This window comes from Mugil cephalus, chromosome 23 (genome assembly GCF_022458985.1).
Source record: "Mugil cephalus isolate CIBA_MC_2020 chromosome 23, CIBA_Mcephalus_1.1, whole genome shotgun sequence".
Classification (NCBI taxonomy): Eukaryota; Metazoa; Chordata; class Actinopteri; order Mugiliformes; family Mugilidae; genus Mugil; species Mugil cephalus.
The window spans coordinates 12,934,479-12,955,447 of NC_061792.1; the positions used below are offsets into that span (position 1 = coordinate 12,934,479).

Sequence of the window (20,969 nt, forward strand, 5' to 3'; positions counted from 1 at the left end):
AGTTCTAATTTTCAGACCCTCTAAGAGGCATAAAAGGCTCTTCTACAATCAAAAACATCAAACTTTAAGGTTCTGTCTGCATCTGATGATGTGCATTTATCAAGACTCCAGTCATTCTTAGCTCTGAAGCGTTTGAATCTTGACTGAAGCTTCTTCTCTTCGCCTGCAGTCTTGTTCGCCTGGTAGGAACCGTCACAGCAGCTGTATGTTCTGGTTCTTGTCTACACAATCCAACAAAAAGCTTCAGCTGTGGCTGCTCTCTAACCTTGGTCACAGCAGCACATGCATGAGGTGAAGCAGTGGTGCACCTTGTTGACGTCTTCTTGCCTTGAAACCTGTCAGTTGTTGACTTTGGTGTGGTGTTGAAGGCTGGTAAAGAACCTGTGAGAACCTCTAAGTTGAGAGCACCACCTGAGGGAGTGACTTTGGTGTTCCTGTGCTGCAGTGCCACTCCTGGAACAAACAGAAAACATTAGAAACAGCTGACTTTACCTTCAGACGGAGGTTTACACGGAGAAAAAGATCTGCGACACAGCGCTGGTGAAAGTGATAGTAAACTGGAACGAGGGATCAGCCTAGTTTTATGACATACACTCATAAAATAATTTGCTCCTGCACGTTTAGTTTTGATTCTTTTAGTTCATTTTCTTGATGATACTGATGGTCAGTGCAGGACTGGAGTATTTTACTACATGTGGTGTTTTTACTAAATGATCTGAATAAATCCTCAGTCCAACAAAGCTGTCTGCTGTGAAGGATTCAGTTTGTTCCTCCTCATAAATACACATGAGATTAACTGATGACTTCTAGAAACACTCATGTGACAGTTTCCATGTTGTAGGAAAACATAGTTTGCAGTGTTATATCTAAAAATAATGAGTTGTTCAGCCCCTCTGCAGGACTGGAGTGTTTTATTTCTGTGGTTTGTGATTAATCATCTTAACCAGCTTCACCTGAGAGGATGTGAATAAAGGGCCTTGAAGAGGCCTAAGGTGATGATCACTATGTCTCACCTGTCACCTTTTTCTTTTTAATGAATTAACTCTTATTGTTGTAACTCTGTCAGGTGTTTCCACTTCATGCTGTGGCCCTCGAGTCGGGGTTGTAACATAAATGGGCACTCGTCCAGGATCAGAACCCAGGACCTCTCCTAGTCCAAGTGAGAATCATACCCCTTGCTTCTGAGTGAGCAAACTGTTCTTAGTTTATGGTGGAACATAGAGGAAGGTGAATCTTATGGGGGAGTGTTAAGTGTCTGAATTGTTGTCACTACTCCTCTGGTAGGAGTTCAAACGTTGTCAGAATTGTACATTAGAGTTTATCATAATTAAGGCTGTCTGCAACACACAACGAGGCTCAGGACTTCTGAGCTTTTCCACTTTGTTTGTATTGTAGCAGAATGAGCCACACATTCTTTGGCCAATGCAAAGAAGAGGAAATATGTTGAAAAGGTCCAAAATAGGAGCCAACCTCAGTCTCTCTGAACACTGGGACTAGCTGGATATTCTTACTGACCTGGAACGTGTCAGAGGGACTGGATCAAACGGACTGTCACACAGGATCTAGATTTAATCAACACACACAATAAATGTTTTACAATGATCCAAACCCAGAAACTAGAACCATCACTGCCCTCCAGTGGTCACTGCCAGTAACTACAACTGTCCACATCCAATAACCGATGTTCACTCATCTACTGCAGTATTGTAGCTCTAATGTTCATCAGTCTAATAATGACTCTATATGTGAATACAGATAATATTAAACTGTGTAAAAGTGTTTACTACTCTCTGATGATTACAGAGAGGAAATGAAACTTAGTAATAATGACAGGCAGGAGACGTGGTGTAAAAACTACAACCAGGAGATATTTTACTTTACAACCATATGACAACAAAGATACACTGTAAAATGACAACCACATGACACAAATTACAATACAGATGGGACAAATATATACACAATCAGCAACAAGAAACAACAGAAAGAATTGTTGATGCTGGAACTTTACATCTACATAGAATATGTTGGTGTCTGAATCATTTATTTATTTATTTGTTGGTTCTGTTAGTTGCAGCTCTGACGATGATGTCAAATGGAGAAACATGTGGATGAAGCTCTCCTCTTGACTCCATCTCCCAGTAACATGGTCCAATCAGAGTCTCTCTACACACAAGCTGCTGCTGATTCAACCTCTGGATCATCAGGACTCAGCTCATCTTCTCTCAGCTCACATACCGTCCTGTTTAGAACAATGGCAAACATCTGAAGGGAGAAGAAGAAAGAAGAGAGGAGATGATTTAGTGTTTCCAGAGACTCTTTTCATCAGGTGTCAGTCAGTGATGCAGCACATCCAGTATAAAGAGCAGCTGTGGAGCTCAGCCAGCTTCCTTTCAGCTTCATGTTAACGTGTTGGAGCTGGAAGCTCACAGACCTGCACAGACTTTTAGCATCAAGTCTGTTTCCTCTGCACATTTCTCTCAAGTCCACAGAGGAAATAAACTGCTGAGACTCATCAACGCTTCATTACTGCACAAACACTTTAGTGATGGATTTCCAGCTGTTCCATTTCAATAAAGAGTCTGAGTGTGTTGATGAACATCTCATGTGTTTCTGAAGCATCAGCTGACTAAGAAACATTGAAGATATCTGATGAAACTAATGACAGAGATACAGATGTGATGACTGGACCTCAGCAGAGGTTCTGCTCTGTAGAAAGACCACATGGTTACTAAATGTAATGATGGTTCTGTGATTTACAGGTTTCAGTCAGACTGATCTCAGAGCTGTGACAAAGATGAAACGGATCAGTTGTTTAGTTTTGAAGTGAGAGAACAAAGAGTCTGAGATCAGATCTGATGAATGAGGACCACTGTCTCTATTCATCTAGTAAGGCTGTCAGCTGGAATCCACATTTATTTTCTGAAAACATCAACACAACAAGCTTCAGGATGATCTGATTGTCTGACTGTTGTCTCTGTCTTTCTGTCCAGTCTGTCTCCATTCTCCTCTGACAGCATCTCTGAAGAAAACAGCAGCAGGTTTCCAGGAAACACTTTAGATTCTGTGTCTAGTACAAAACTACTGAAAGAAGAATGAACTGACTCCAACCCTCCACTCACCTCAGAGTCTTCAGTCTACAGTCTGGACTCTTCACAAGATCAAGAAGCTGCTTCACATCTGAACCCTTCAGTTTGTTTTTAGTCAGCTCCAGATGTTTCAGATGGGAGGGGTTGGACTTCAGAGCTGAGACCAGAAAATCACAGCTGATCTCTGACAACCTGCACCAACTCAATCTGAATAAAGAATAAAAGCTGTTAACAAAATCATTGATAATCAATCAGATGTGTTCAGGTTTTAATGTTCAGCTCAACATTACTACTTCCTAATCAATGAGCTGTTCTCTACAATGAGTAGAGTGACTTTGTGCTTGTGTTATTGTGGATCATCATCATGTAAGCCTTCTACACTGTGAACTAACACTCATCTTTGAGGTGACAGACTAAATTTAAGACAAGAAAAGAGAAAATATGACAAGGATGAATTTACATCTGTATGAGTAGAAGTTCTGTATGAACATAAATTAATTTCAGTTTATAATCAAACAAATCAGATCAACAATAGTAACAGACATCCAGTGAACTGACCTCAGAGTCTCCAGTCTACAGTCTGGACTCTCCAGAAAACAACACAGATGTTTCACTCCTGAATCCTGAAGGTTGTTGTTACTCAGGTCCAGATGTTTCAGATGGGAGGGGTTGGACTTCAGAGCTGAGACCAGATAATCACAGCTGATCTCTGACAACCTGCAATAACTCAATCTGAATAAAGAATAAAATATGTTAGTAAATCATCATCATGTCAGCCTTCTACACACATCATCCAAAGATCAACACAACATTCAGACAACTATTCATGTCAAGACACATCAATACCATGCTGTGAGGATATCTGTGTATGTATGTGTTGGTTTCTGGATACAGATGTGACTGATTAACATGAACATTAGTAGACAACAAACTGACAAACAAACTTGTTTTCTTTTTTTCTTTTATAATTCTTGCAAAAAAACACAATATTTTGAGATTTCAGGCTAAATTAATGAAAAGAAAAGAGAAAAATATGAACTAGAGGGAAATAAAGCTAGAACTAAAAACTGAAGCTTCAAGTTCAGTATGGACATAAATTAAGTTCAGTTTGTAATTAAACAAATCAGATCCACAATAGTAACAGACATCCAGCAACCTGACCTCAGAGTCTCCAGTCTACAGTCTGGACTCTTCAGAAAACCACACAGATGTTTTACTCCTGAATCCATCAGGTAGTTGTCACTAGGGTCCAGATGTTTCAGATGGGAGGGGTTGGACTTCAGAGCTGAGGTCAGAGAATCACAGCTGATCTCTGACAACCTGCAGAGATTCAATCTGAATAAAGAATAAAATATGTTAATAAAATCATTGATAATCAATCAGATGTGTTCAGGTTTTAATGTTCAGATCAACATTACTACGTCCTAATCAATGAGCTGTTCTCTAAAATGAGTAGAGTGACTTTGTCTTTGTGTTATTGTGGATCATCATAATGTCAGCCTTCTACACACATCATACAAACATCAACACAACATTCAGACAACTATTCATGTCAACACACATCAATAACATGCTGCTGACCTCAGTCAAGTCTCTCATTACAGGATCAATATCAAATCACACATGTTGAAAACAAACTGTTCATTAGTTCATTGGTTCCATGACCTTCTTCTTCCTGTATTTGGTATCTCAGTAGGTTGGTGTCGTTAAAATGTTAAAGGACAAGTTCATATTTTCAAGTCTGTCTTCAAACAACAGTCACATGGCAGATGAACATTACAGAGTTCTTAGAATTCCTACTGTCCACACTGAAAATAAAGTGGTCTCTTCCTAACACAACTACACTGGAAGAAATGACTTGATGAGTTTCTCCACAGACAGTATGAACAGAAAGAATGATTCCTGACTCCAATAACTCTTTAAATGTACATGTGAACACTAGACTGGTCCTGATTTGAGATCAGACCGACCACCGATGACTGAGGAGACACCTGCTGATATTAACAACATGATGCTCCTTCATTTAAACCAACTGTTGCTGGTCCATTTTCTATCTGTCAATCCTGACAAGAGAACTGTTTATGTGATAAAAACATTCAGTGAACTGACCTCAGAGTCTCCAGTCTACAGTTTGGACTCTTCAGTCCAACACACAGATGTTTCACTCCTGAATCCGTCAGGTTGTAGTTGTTACTTAGGTCCAACTCTGTCAGATGGGAGGGGTCGGACTTCAGAGCTGAGGCCACAACTTCACAGTGACTCTCTGAGAGTCTACAGCCAGAAAATCTGTTATAATACATAAATATAAAATATGTTAACATGAATGAAGACTGTAAAGGACTATAACTCATAACTGAGAGTATGTGATTTAGTTTACTGTTAAAGTATATTTAAGGTGATTTGTTATTTTATTCTGAAATAGTCTTATTTGCTTTATCCTGTTGAACTGGATGTGCTGTGTTAATGCTGTGAACTTGAATCAAAGAAAAGGGGAGAGGAAAGTGAGAAAGAAAGGAAGTAAAGTTCAAAGGTGCAGGTGAGGGGTTACAGCTCTGCAACACGTATCCAACTCCCTGATGCATACACAAAAGACTGTATACCTGTTAACAGAGATCACATACCAAACTGTGGAACAGCTAGACTCTGTGATCACCTGTCGCCAGTTGTGGATGAAATCCCGCCTCTACTCAGTTGTGAATTAGGTCTTCTGATAGGTTATAGTTGTTCCAGAGCTCTCTTTCCAATGCAAACCATACAAGGTACGTTGCGCGTACAGAGTTAGGATGGAGTATTGTTGGCAGTACAGCATCTTCACCTGATTCAGGTAGTCTTTGTCACTGTATTGCTGTAAAAGACATCCCCCCAGTAACTCCCATTGATGCAGTTCGTGCATTAGAGAGAGATTTCATGGATGCCAGTGAAAATGCCAAAACAGTCTCAAGATGATCTCATCCTCATCCTTGACAAACTTAAAGCTGGCATAAAGAAAAATTAACAGGGATATTGTGTAATGCCATTAGCCTTTAAGGAGAGGCCACATATGCCTGACAACAGACACCTTACAAAGGTCAGACTCAGTGCTCTTGGGAGAAAATTCTCCAAAAATGAAAAATATAAGGTTGATAACATCAAGTACATGGATGACATAATCAAAAGAGGTGATGTAGAGGAAGTCCAGGAAAATGGAATCCCCGGTGAAACATGGTATAAACCGCATCATGGCATTTATCATCCAAAGAAGCCAGAGAAGTTGGGTGTTGTTTTTGATTGCTCAGCCAAACATAATGGAACCAGCCTCAATGAACACCTTCTCACAGGGCCAGACATGACCAACAACTTAACAGGCATTCTTGTACGTTTTAGACAACATAAAGTAACACTGATGTGTGATTTGGTAAAAAATGTTTCATCAATTTAAAGTGCAAGAGAATGACTGTGACTATCTTCGCTTCTCATGGTGGGAAAATGGAGACCTGAGCAAGCAACCAAAAGAATATAGGATGACAGTACATCTCTTTGGTGCAGCATCATCACCGGGATGTGCATATTATGGATTAAAACACTTAGCCAAGGAAAACAGTCATGCCTATCCACTGGGTGCTCAATTCATAGCAAGAATGTGGACACAGTGGAAAAGGCCATACAGTTGGCACATGAGGCTCGTCAGTTATGTGCTGAAGGTGGTCTTCGGCTACATAAGTTTCTCTCAAACAGCAGCGCTGTTGTAAACAGTATACCACCATTAGAGCATGCTGTGGACACCGAAGAAAAGAACCTTGTTTTCAGTGAAATGCAAACGGAAAGAGCACTTGGCATTCACTGGAACCTAGAGAAAGATTCCTTCACATTTAACATGACACTAATAGAGGAGCCCCCCACACGATGTGGGATATTATCCACTGTTGCATCAATATATGATTCCTTGGGAAATGTGTCGGCACAGTAGTGGTTGGGACGACCCGCTGCCTGAGCAATTGAAAACACGATGGGAGAAATGGAAAAATTACCTTATTAATCTAAAGAAAGTGCAGATAGACAGATGCTATGTGCCTGCCAATTTTGGACAAGTGGTAAAAAGGGAACTACGGAATTTTTCAGATGCAAGCACCACAGGCTATGGACAGTGTACTTACCTGAGACTGAAAAACAAAGGTGGTGATTTTCACTGCAGTTTCATCATGGGCAAGTCTTGTGTGGTTCCCACAAAGGTCATCACCATTCCAAGACTGGAGCTGACGGCAGCAGCAGTGTCAGTAGTGGTGAGTAACATGCTCAGAGATGAACTAAACTGCACAGATGTTAATGAGTTCTTTTGGACAGCCTCTAAAGTTGTTGTGGGGTATATAAATAATGAAGCAAGAAGATTTCACACATTCGTTGCAAACTGAGTGCAAAGAATTTGCATCAGCACAACACCGAAACAGTGGTTTTATGTCTCCACTGATGAAAACCCTGCAGATTGTGCATCTAGGGGCACAACGGTAGATGGCCTGCTATCTTCCAATTGGCTCAAAGGTCCAAAGTTTCTATGTGAAAGGGAAATAAATCCTCTGGCAGCTGAGATTCAAGACCGTCCAGTTGGAGATCCAGAAGTTAAAAAGACTACAACTTTGCACTTACAGACCGTCTGACAAAGTTTTCATCCTGGGCTAAGGCTGTCAGTGCTTTAGCACGCCTCAGACGCAGAATCCTAAAGGACAAAACGAACACGCACTCTACTGTAGGTGAAAGACAAGCTGCAGAGCTTGTGCTTATAAAAGATCTGCAAACACAAACATATCAGGAAGAAATAAAGACACTTGCAGGAAGATTGCATAGTTCAACTCTTCCTGACTCAGTTAAACACCCAGTAGTCATTCCTAAAGAGCATAACATCACCAAAATGATAATCGCTCACTACCATGGTATGGTCAAACACCAAGGCAAGGGATTGACCATAAATGAGATACGATACAACGGATATTTGATTCCAGGACTAAGTCAAGCTGTCTCTTCCTACATTCATCAGTGTGTGATCTGTCGTAAACTCAGGAGACCAGTAGGAGGACAGAAAATGAGTGATCTCCCAAAAGAACGACTGGAACCATCCCTTCCCTTTTTGTATTATGGCATGGACTATTTCGGCCCATTCATAACTAGGCAAGGGCTTAAGGAAAACAAAAGATATGGACTGCTTTTTACATGTTTCTGCTCCTGTGCAATTCATGTGGAGATGTTAGATGATCTGTCAACCAATTCCTTCATTAACAGACTGCGTTGCTTCATTGCGTTGAGAGGCACAGTCAGACAAATCAAATGTGATCATGGGACTAGATGCTAAAAATGAACTGAACTCAGCTCTAAAGGAAGTTGATGCTGAGAGACTGACAACCTTCCTCGCAAAGAAAAAATGTGATTTTATTTTCAATGCACCACATTCAAGTCATGCAGGTGGAGGTGGGTGCGACAAATAAGGACTGTCAGAAGTGTACTCAGCTCAACACTCTGTGAACAGCCGACTTTGAATGATCCAAACAGTTTGGAGCCACTCACTCCAAATCATCTCATCACCATGAAGGCCAACACTGCTGTTATTTCTAGTGTTTTAATAATTTCATGTGTGTACTTTATGTGAAATGACTTGAATAGTTTCATAAATGCAATGCAGTCTATTTGTTGTCATGAAAGTTATGCAGATATTCTGTAAAAGATAGATGTGCTGTGTTAATGTTGTGAACCTGAATCAAGAAAGGCTCAATCACAGTAAAAAGGGGAGAGGAAAGTGAGAAAGAAAGGAAATAAAGTGCAAAGGTAATGAAGAGAAGTCAAGGTGGTGTTCATAACTAATGGGAGAGAGTTTGAAGGGATATTAGCGCCAGTCAACAAGGGGAACAAGTTCTTACTTTGGCTTATCGATTGGTTGTTCGGTAATAAACCACTGATTGACCATCAGTCCTATTTGATATTTTGTTTTTCACATCAGTGATTCAGCTTCTTATCTGACATGACACAATAACTCTCATCAGTTTCTCTTAAATCTGCAGACTTTAAATTTTGTTGTGTTTTAATCTGCAAAGGAATGGAGATATATGGACTTACATTTAGGTTTCTTCAACACAGTCTGTCAGTGTAATCTGATCTAATGTCTGACTCCACAAAGTCATCATGATTGAAATTATATAAATGTGGAAAATGTCGCTTTAAGGCACATTTAGAAAAGATTACAAATGGGCAATTGATGTCTAATTAAATGTTATTAAAACAGACAGCTCTAATACATGACAGTTAACATTTAAATAACTAAACCTAATCTAAATCTAAATTGATTCATGATGTTAATTACATCTGGACTCACTGAGCCTTTCTGCAGTTCCTCACAGCTGGAATCAGTCTCCGTCGTCCCTCCTCTGATGTGTTGAACTTCTTCAGGTCCAACTCATCCAGAACCTCCTCTGACATCTGCAGCATGTAGGCCAGAGCTGAGCAGTGGATCTCAGAGAGTTCCTTCTCTGATCTGTTCTCTGACTTCAGGAACTCTTGGATCTCCTGATGAACTGAGAGGTCGTTCATCTCCATCAGACAGTGGAAGATGTTGATGTTTCTGTCAGGAGAAATGTTGGACATGTTCATCTCCTTCAGGTTGTTGATGGCTCTCTGGATGATTTCTGGACTGATCTCTGTCTGACCCAGCAGACCTCTTAACAGTCTCTGGTTGGACTGCAGACAGACGCCATGAAGGAAGCGAACCATCAGGTCCAGGTGACCATTTTTACTCTGCAGGGATTTCTCCATGACTCTGTTCAGGAAGACATCCAGAGTTGAGTCATTGTAGTTTTGTCCCAGGAAGTCCTCCAGCACCTCTGTCTTCCTGTTGGTGTAACAGTGGATCATGTAGACTGCAGCCAGAAACTCCTGAACACTCAGATGGACGAAGCAGAACACCTTGTCCTGGTACAGTCCTCTCTCCTCTTTAAAGATCTGTGTCAACACTCCTGAGTACACTGAGGCTGCTCTGATATTGATGCCACACTCTGTCAGGTCTGTTTCATAGAAGATCAGGTTTCCTTTCAGCAGCTGATGAAAAGCCAGTTTTCCCAGAGACTCAATCATCTTCCTGGTGTCTGGACTCCAGTGTGAATCTGTCTCAGATCCTCCATCATACTTGACCTTCTTCACTTTGGTCTGAACCACCAGGAAGTGGATGTACATCTCAGTCAGGGTCTTGGGCAGCTCTCCTCTCTCTCTGGTTTTCAACACATCCTCCAGAACTGTAGCAGAGATCCAACAGAAGACTGGGATGTGACACATGATGTGGAGGCTTCGTGATGTCTTGATGTGGGAGATGATGCTGCTGGCCTGCTCCTCATCTCTGAATCTCTTCCTGAAGTACTCCTCCTTCTGGGGGTCAGTGAACCCTCTGACCTCTGTCACCATGTCAACACACTCAGGAGGGATCTGATTGGCTGCTGCAGGTCGTGTGGTTATCCAGAGGCGAGCAGAGGGAAGCAGTTTCCCCCTGATGAGGTTTGTCAGCAGCACATCCACTGAGGTGGACTCTGTAACATCAGTCAGGATCTCAGTCTTGTGGAAGTCCAGAGGAAGTCGACACTCATCCAGACCGTCAAAGATGAACACAACCTGGAACTCTTCAAACCTGCAGATTCCTGCTTCTTTGGTTTCAGTGAAGAAGTGATGAACAAGTTCCACCAAGCTGAACTTTCTCTCTTTCAACACATTCAGCTCTCTGAAAGTCAATGGAAATGTGAAGTGGATGTCCTGGTTGGCTTTGTCTTCAGCCCAGTCCAGAGTGAACTTCTGTGTTAAGACTGTTTTCCCAATGCCAGCCACTCCCTTTGTCATCACTCTTCTGATTGGTCCATGTCTTCCAGGTGAGGCTTTAAAGATGTCTCCTGGTCTTATGGTTGTTTCTGGTCTGTCTAGTTTCCTGGATGATGCTTCAATCTGTCTGACCTCATGTTCATCATTGACCTCTGCAGTCCCTCCCTCTGTGATGTAGAGCTCTGTGTAGATCTCATTCAGAAGAGTTGACTTTCCTGCTTTAGCAATCCCCTCAAACACACACTGGAACTTCTCCTTCAGACTAGATTTAAGTTCATGTTGATAAACTGCAGCTTCACGTCCTGAATGGGCAAACATGAAATAGATTAGTGAATACATTTACAATATTTAATTCCCCGATAGAATGAGTGATTATACTGTATCTTGTTCTATCTCTTGAGACAAATGTTTAATTCATTCATCAGGTTCAATGTTCATAGAAATTCTCTTACTTCTCTCCAGATGATCAACCAGCTCCTCCTGCTTCATTCTCCTCAGGAAGTTCAGTGTGATCTTCACAAATGCGTCTCTGCTGCTCCTCCTCTGCTCTTCATCCTCACCCTCCAACACCTCCTCATCCTCCCTCCAACTCTCTAAGCATTCTGGGTAATCTGGACCCAGATCCCTCTGAATCCTCTTCAGCTCTTTCTTCACAAAAGTCACAATGTTGTCCTCCAGCAGCTGGAACAGAAAACTATCTGAATGAGAACCAGACTGAAATCATGGAGACAAACATCAGATCCATGTTGGACAGACTGACAGTCCACTGGTCTACAAAGAGCAGCATGGAGATGATGGAAAGTAGTTGTTGTCCATGTACAGACCTTAAATATGGAGTCCAGCTGTGTTTGATGCTGATGAACAGACTGACCACTGAGAACATTTAAACTGTGCTGCTTCATTCTGTGAATGAATCATCAACAATTAGTTCACATTGTCTCCCCCATCTGTAATCAAGGTATGTTCTCGTCACAAACATAACACAACACAGTGGGTTAATGATAGTGTTTTCTGCAGCGAATGTTCTGATCAGAATAATCTCTACAACTTCACAAACTGACAGAACAGCTTGAACCCAAAGAGAAAGAGAGATGAAAGTTGCTGCATTAACATTTTACCTCTCTGTAGCACAAGGATGTTCTTGTTTAAAAACAATGTATTGACTCATCGAATCGTCGCTCTTGAAGGACACACAGCTGGGACCAGGTTCAGATTCAGGCGTCTCTGGTCTGAACTGCTGCTTTGTTCTTTAACACAACACAGAAAGTTTTCTGATGTCAGAATAAACGTCCTGGTTACTTTTACAGATCAGTTGTAAAGAAACAGTGTTGAATTGAATGCTATTTGATTAATGCAGAAGCTGCAGGAGTTCAAGGTTAAACATGTACAGAGATTTAATAGAACTGTTTAAAACACAGTGAATTAATATTTATTATCGGATTTAAATATGGTTACCTGTTTGTAGCAGAAGGCTGTTCTTGTTTAAATTCAACATAGTGACCCATCGAATTGTCACTCTTGTAGGACACACAGCTGGGACCAGGTTCAAGAGAGTCCGCTCTCTTATGGGACCTGATTAAATTAGTTCAATTGTTAATTAAATTCTCTGTGGATTAAACCATTATTTTTTTGACATGACACTAACAACTCACCTTAGTTTTTGTTCATGTTCAGTGATACTGTCCTTCAAATTGTAGCTGGGTTCAGGTTCAGGTTGATTCCAGTGAATAATGAAGGAGCAGTGATTAGAGTTGAGTTGAGAGCTCAGACATGTAGAAAAGTGATGGACAGTTATAGATGTTGATCTCACCTCTGATCTTTCGTCTGGTTCTCATGTTCTCCACTCAGAGTGGTTTTAGAGGGAGGGACTCCCTCCTCTCTGTCCTCACACTGATCCATTCTGCTGGATTCACATCAGCTCACACACAATTTCTACCTTCATCTGCAGAGGAAACACAAATCATTCACCTGAACATCAAATCCTTGACATCATTTCTGCTGTAAAAACATCAGCTGCTCCTCCAGTGTCTGGTTCTTCTATTAATGTCAGTGAATGAAGTCAGACACAGAGACTCTCCTATCAGCTGTTGTTCTACTATCAGACATAAGAGACAGACAGACAGACAGATATTTTCATTATTCTGATATATTTGAAACACAACACTACACATTACATTCCTTGGCCCGGTCTACATGTTACACTCTTTGGCACGGTCAAAAACCGCATGGCTTCCCCAGTGTGTGCACCTATGCCAATTAACCTGATTATATAGACAGCAAACCAGAGGCCTAAATATACTGTCACTATTGGCACAAATGTGCACAACACCCACAAGAACCAGAAAATGAACAATCTGGCTCCTACGCTATTAACCAGTCCACAGAGTTCAGTTCAAGACCCCACTCCACAGACTGAGTTAGAAATGCTGAAATGCTTGTTCACTTCACAGTTTCTCTCTGAACATCTGAACTGTGAATGGAAGGAACAGAGGTCAACAGTATTAATCCAGTTTAGATTATTTATATATACTGTGTTATATATTATAACATTTCTGATGGAGAACCTTCTTAATATTCACCAGAATATTATTTGACATGATCTAAGTATTTTCAGAATAAAACGTAATAGTAGGAGAAAGACACTGTGCTTTACACCGATTATTCTCCTCTCTCCTCCTCTCATCAGAGTAGTAAACACTTTTACACAGTTTAATATTATCTGTATTCACATATGTTTATCCCCACATCCCTAAAAATAAGAATTTTTTTTTTTAAAGTGTGTCTATGACAAGATGACCCAAAAATTCAGCACAAAGGTGGAAAGTTTAAACATCTTCAAAAGGAGAGACGAAGGATAGAATGATGTTGTCTCTTATTGCAGGGCTGCGGATGTTTATTGACCTTCATATCTTGCACTTATTGTTCTGACTTCATCTCCTCATTTGAATGCAGTTTCTTTTTTAAAAACTTAAAACCAAATAATAGCTTTGTGACACAGTAGTTTGACATTACTGACAGTGACCACTGGAGTCATTTTTATGAATGTACACACATTTATTGTCCGTGTTCATGAAATCGACCATTTGTTGTTCATCTTTTATCCATCACAGGTTATTTAAACGGTGTTTTATGTTTTGAATTCATTTCTACAATATGAGACAGAAAGGTTTTCACACGGTATTTTTAAACTGAAGCGGAGTAACGTCCCTTCACCTGAATTGATGTGCGCTTCTGAAGACACCTGTTTATGTGCGCACATACACAAACACAAAATGGCGGATAGATTTATAGTCGCCCCCTTCGTCCCGACTTTGTATTTTCGGCTCCGTCTCAGTTAACGTGAACTATTTCTGTTTCTATTTCTTCTACAAACATTACAGAGCAGAAACAAACATTAAAGTTACTGACGCTTGAAACAATCAAACTTACAGTTTTTTAACCAGTCCAGAGAGATGAAGAAGACTCCACTCCAACCTGAACACTGAACAGGTGAGTCAGCTACTTCCTGGATCAAGGGTCAGTTCACCTGTTATTGAGGCAGGACAGTGGTTACATTTTAACCCAGGTGAATGGTGTCGAAGGAGGATATTTTCCTCTCCTTCAGCCCAGGATCTTTATAGCTTTTGGAAAGGATTGTCCATCTACGCACAAATCACGCAACAATTTCTCACGTTTAGGATATTTATTTGGTGCACAGAGAATAAGTATTAATTTCAGCGCTGAGACTTCAGTCAATCCACCTTAGGGGCAATAAAAAAACAAAAGCCGTCCTTCAAGCACGTACAGTGACCTCGTTCTAACTAGACTCCGCCCATCCAGAAGGGAGGAGCACTGCCTCTCATGTGTCAGTGAGTTTCTATGGCCTTACTTAACCCCTTAAAATCCAACAGTGGAGAGACTATCTCTCCACCCTAATATTCCATATGTATGGGGACTGACCCCCACGGGGGCAGCTGACGTGGATTACTCTTTAAGACAACACCACCTGTGGTGGCCGCACATTAATTACACCTGTGGCTATATAGCCCCTATGCATGCGTGGCCTCGCTGGTTAACCTTGATTGGAACATGTTCTGGAGCGGCCATGTGGTGGAGAGATCGTCTCTCCACTCAGAGAACCTGGGTTACAATGTAACCATCCGTTCTCTATCATGTCGAGACTATCTCTACACCCTACATATTCCATACATATCGGAACTCTGTAAGACACGTCGCGAGGAACTAAGCAGACAGACTCCTCCCACGGGAGCCTAACATGGCAGTTGAGTTCGAATGAGACGTCACCACCACCAGAGTGCTACCCCATGTGCTCAAATAAGGGAAAGAAGTGCAACCCTGTACAGTGGTATGACATTGCATCCCCCATTGGCCAAGGTGCAAGATGCTACCAAGGCTACCCTGGCCCCGCAAGATGCTAAGGCCATGTAAGTAAGTGAAGTCTCAACTGGCCACTCTGTAACAGAGCCCTGGTTACGGAGGCACGGAGCCTAGTGCCATGTCCAACTGACTAGAGCCCAACACATGCTCGGTGAATGTAGTGCCAGCTGCTATATTTATGCAGTAGGACCTAATAAATGTGGATGAGGTCGACTAAGAGGTTTTCTCAGATAAATGTTGTTGTTTAAAATGCTGTTCTCCACTCAGAGTGGTTTTAGAGGGAGGGACTCCCTCCTCTCTGTCCTCACACTGATCCATGCTGCTGGATTCACATCAGCTCACACACACTTTCTACCTTCACCTGCAGAGGAAACACAAATCATTCACCTGAACATCAAATCCTTGACATCATTTCTGCTGTAAAAACATCAGCTGCTCCTCCAGTGACTGGTTCTTATTTTCTGATTCATATCAGTGTCAGTGGATGAAGTCAGACAGTGACTCTACTATCAGCCGTTGTTCTACTATCAGTCCACTAGATGGAGACATGAAGCTGTAGAAGTCAAGATCAGTTTATTGATGCCCACAGGGAAATTGTTTTGTCCAAGAGTCCCAAGATAACAGAACATATTTGAACGAGACATAAACATAAGAATAAGAGTCAAAGAAAAAACAGAATAAAATAAAAATAAAATAATCTTATCTTATCTCCAATCTGCAATCACAGGCATGAGATATATAGACATTTTAAAGTGTGTCAGTGTTTGTTAAATGAAGTGACTGTGAAGTGTCTTGTATGTCAATAAAAATAAACAAGGGGAAACACGTTGTTATTATGACGAATAACTCATCTAAACTAGATTAAACTGAAGCAGAGTGATGTCCGTACAAAAGCGCATTAAAGCGCATTAAAGCGCACTTCCGAGTTGGTCACACACACACACACACACACACACACACACACACAAAATGGCGGATAGATTTATAGATTTATAGTCGCCTCCTTCGTATACTTTATATTTTCAGCTCCGTCTCTGTCACCGTGAACTATTTCTAAAGTTTTTCTGCTGAAACTAAACTGATGTTAAAGAGTTAAACATTATAAACGGAGTTTACACGGAGAAAAATATCTGCGTCACAACAGTGGTGAAAGTGAAAGTAACTTTAGATTTAAATCTGAGGCCGGATCCAGATCAATGAAGATTTAATAATTTAATTTAATCTGATCATCGTACTGTTTGATTCCAGTGAATCATTTATCTAATAATAATGTAGACTGATTTTCAAACACAGTGACGCAAACTTAATAATGAAATAAGAAGTGAACATCTTCTACAAACATTACAGAGCAGAAAACATTAAAGTTACTGAAGACAAAGTTAAAGCTTTAAACAAATCAAACTTACAGTTTATTTAACCAGAGAGATGAAGAAGACTCCACTCCAACCTGAACACTGAACAGGTGAGTCAGCTACTTCCTGGATCAAGGGTCAGTTCACCTGTTATTGAGGCAGGACAGTGGTTACATTTTAACCCAGGTGAATGGTGTCGAAGGAGGATATTTTCCTCTCCTTCAGCCCAGGATCTTTATAGCTTTTGGAAAGGATTGTCCATCTACGCACAAATCACGCAAAAATTTCTCACGTTTAGGATATTTATTTGGTGCACAGAGAATAAGTATTGATTTCAGTCCTGAGACTTCATTAATTACACCTGTGGCTATATAGCCCCTATGCATGCGTGGCCTCGCTGGTTAACCTTGATTGGAACATGTTCTGGAGCAGATAGTCTCTCCACTCAGAGAACCTGGGTTACAATGTAACCATCTGTTCTCTATTGTATTGAAGACTATCTCTACACCCTACATATTCCATACATATGGGGACTCTGTAAGACACGTCGCGAGGAACCAAGACAGACTCCTCCCACGGGAGCCTAACATGGTAGTTGAGTTCGAATGAGACGTCACTGCCACCAGAGTGCTACCACATGTGCTCAAATAAGGGAAAGAAGTGTAACTTTGTACAGTGGTATGACATTGCATCCCCCATTAGCCAAGGTGTAAGACGCAACCAAGGCTACCCTGGCCCCGCAAGATGCTAAGGCCATGTAATTAAGTGAAGTCTCAACTGGCCACTCAGTAACAGAGCCCTGGTTACGGAGGCATGGAGCCTAGTGCCATGTCCTACTGACTAGAGCCCAACACATGCTCGGCAAATGTAGTGCCAGCTGCTATATTTATGCAGTAGGTTCATAATAAAGGTGGATGAGGTCGACCAAGAGGCCGCCGTACAAATCTCCAACAAAGAGGCACCTCACCACAAAGCACAAGAAGTGGCGAGGCCCCGTGTGGAGTGTGCCTGCTTATGGATTTCACTCACAACCCAATGCGAAAGCCTTGATTTCGAGACTGGAGATTTATAGTTTCCTCCTTCATCCCGACTTTATATCTTCAGCTCCGCCTCAGTTAAGTGAACTATTTCTGAAGTGTTGTTATGTTGTTACTGGTGTTGAACAGTTAAACATAATAAACCTTCACACCTTCAGACAGAGTTTACACAGAGAAAAAGATCTGTGACACAACGGTGGTAAAAGTGAAAATAACTTTAGACTTAAATCTGAGGCTGGATCCAGATTGATGAAGATTTAATAATTTAATTTAATCTGATCATCATAGTGTTTGATTCCAGTGAATCATTTATCTAATAATAATGTAGACTGATCTTCAAACAGAGTGACACAAACTTAATAATGAAATAAGAAGTGAACATCGTCTACAAACATTACAGAGCAGAAACAAACATTAAAGTTACTGAAGACAAAGTTAAAGCTTTAAACAAATCAAACTTACAGTTTATTTAACCAGTCCAGAGAGATGAAGAAGACTCCACTCCAACCTGAACACTAAACAGGTGAGTTAGCTGCTTCCTGGATCCAGGGTTAGTTCACCTGTAATTGAGACAGGACAGGTAGGAGGGATGTAGATTTTCACATTAAGATAACAATTTATCAGACATGTTTGTTGTTGATTCATTTAATTATTGTCACTGTCAGTTAATAATAATTGTCTCTAATTAATTCATGTGTAGGATCTTCAATGTCAGTGTGTTCAGTTTTCAGTTTAAGACAGTTTAATAATAATTACTAAAAAGACATATATAATATATCACAGGGAATATTTTACTTTTGATGCTTTGAGTTCATTTTCATGTTAATACAGATTGTCAGTACAGGACTGGAGGATATTACTATAATGTGGTGATTTTACTAAAGTAATATAATAGAAATGATGTGAATAAATCCTCACTGTAACTAAGCTGTCTGATGTGAAGGATTCAGTTTGTTCCTCTTCATTATAAACTTCTGGAAACACTCGTCTGATAATTTCTATGTTGTAGTAAAACATAGTCTGCAGTGTATATGTATATATATATAAACAAACATATGTATAAACAAGAACAAAAACAAGTTTATGATGCTTTTCATTTATTAATATTCAGTGATTGACTCCAGACATCGAAGGTTATTGCAAGAGAGTCGACAACATGACAACAGATGAATCCAGAAACTATAACCATCACTGTCCTCTAGTGGTCACTGTCAGTAACTACAACTGTTCACATCCAATAATACTTTTACTGCAGTGTTGTCAATGACAATGACATAGTTGTTTGTTTCCACACAAAAAAAACATGTATCCAGCTCAGTTATATAAAAACATATGTGATGTAATAATGACATAGTACTTCAATTATTCAAATACTCAAAGACTGAATAATTGATTGACAGATCCACAATAATTTCCTCTTCAGTTATGACCTGAAATGAAATGGTTGAAACCAGCAATAAAAGAAAAAACGTTTTATCAGTGAAAATAAAATGAAATGTTATCACATTTTTACTTTTGTTATGTTAAGTACATTTTCCTGACAACTTTTAAAGTTTATGGACACACAGGCCAACAAATCACCTGATGGTTTCAATAAAGAATATCAACGATGAGAAACATCAGAAAGGACTGTTGATTCTGGCAGGTTTATGATATTCCTATTGTGTTGTTATTTTTTCTTATCTACTTATCCTTTTTTTCCATAGATACAGTTTATAGATACTTTTAAATTGCACTGAATATGGAGGATTGTTACAATGACCATGAAGTGATTCAGATTTATTTCCTGAAAACATGAACACAACAAGCTTCCTGATGAACTAATTGGCTGATTGTTGTCTCCTCTCACAGCTTCACAGAGGAAAACAGCTGCAGGTTTACAGCAAACACTGGATCTTTGTGTTGAGACAAACTGTGTTTACTACACTATAACTAAAAAAAAAAATTTAAATGTAATATAAAAAATAATAACAGTCCTTCTTGCATGAGTTTCATTTATAAGGGGTACTTTATTTTCATAGGAGACCCTCACTACAGCACACAGGTGTTTTGACTTTTACTTTTGAATGTTAACCGGAAGTACTGTCCGTATTTAATTTTAATTAACTTAACGCTTCACGTGTAATGACAGTTTCTGTCCACTAGAGGGCAGCGACACTCGTTGTCTGTATGTGAGTCCATAGACATGATAGAGTGAGAGCCACAGGCTAGGCTAGGTTAGCTGGTGCTAATTACAACGGATTTTTTGTGTCTGCTCTATTAAACTACTTTATTTCACATGAATGACCCCTCGGACCATCGCTGTTCCACAACTTTTAGATGCGAATCGCATTCCTCTCATAGTTTCGCATTTTTTATTGATATATTTCTTGTTTTATAATAAGTCTTACAGTAAACTGAAGCTGTAGCATTTGTGCTAGTTACATGTTCCCGATTGGCGAATTTAATCCGCTACTCTCAAACTAAACTATATCGACAGTAACGCACAACTAAAAGAATCAGTGTAATAAAATAGATATTTGATGATGTGCGTGAATTATTTTGATCTGTGTGTTGAAAACTGGCCCCTTATTTTAAAGAAAACACCACCAGTATCAATGGGGACGATGGTTAGCTCTACTACTAGCTTGACTGTAGTTACACTTTACGGCCACAAGAGGGCCTGACTTTAACATACGGCTCTGTGTTTGGGCATTAACTGGTTATAGATTTGTTTTTCGTGGACTATATCTAACTAGATCTGTAACGAATAATTAATTAGAGCTGAGGTCTGATCCTATAATGTTTTGGTATAATTTTTAAAACATTCTTTTCATTTCTATACAGTTATTGACCCCAATACTTCGGGTGTAACGACTTCAGAGACGTAGGTGTAGTTACAAACTGTGGCCACCGGAGGGCAGTGAACAAACAACCTCATCAATCAACCACAATTATCATATACAATTTTATTATTTATCCTTCTAAATTTAATATTATTCAGTCTTTTTCATCTGGAATTATATTCAGGGACATTTAAAAATTATTAAAATATTCCAACTAAAAGAAATTGAAAATCACTACAAGTAGAATTTATTCATATTTTCCTAATTATAGGCTGCGGCTAAGAGAAACTTTGACATGGAAATACATGCTCATTAAAAATGCCAACAAGGTGAAATAAATATCTTTTATTGTTTTCATTGTCATAGTCATAATTGTTGTAATTATGAACATAGAAATGTTGCAGAGTTTTGCCAAAAAGAGCAACTATTCAATGACACCACTGTGTCTCTCAGGACCCAACCATGGATAAA

General features: G+C 40.0%; 1 protein-coding gene across 1 annotated transcript; it reads right to left on the reverse strand.

The window, feature by feature from the left end:
• Nucleotides 1-1,848: 1,848 nt before the first annotated feature.
• On the reverse strand, nucleotides 1,849-9,467 carry LOC125001035 (NACHT, LRR and PYD domains-containing protein 12-like; the record flags this gene model as incomplete). The annotated part of the gene is made up of 6 exons (XM_047576948.1): nucleotides 1,849-2,265; nucleotides 3,123-3,296; nucleotides 3,648-3,821; nucleotides 4,251-4,424; nucleotides 5,199-5,375; nucleotides 9,424-9,467. Coding segments are annotated over 6 exons (762 nt in total), but the record flags the coding sequence as incomplete, so codon positions are not given.
• Between the last annotated feature and the right edge of the window lie 11,502 nt (nucleotides 9,468-20,969).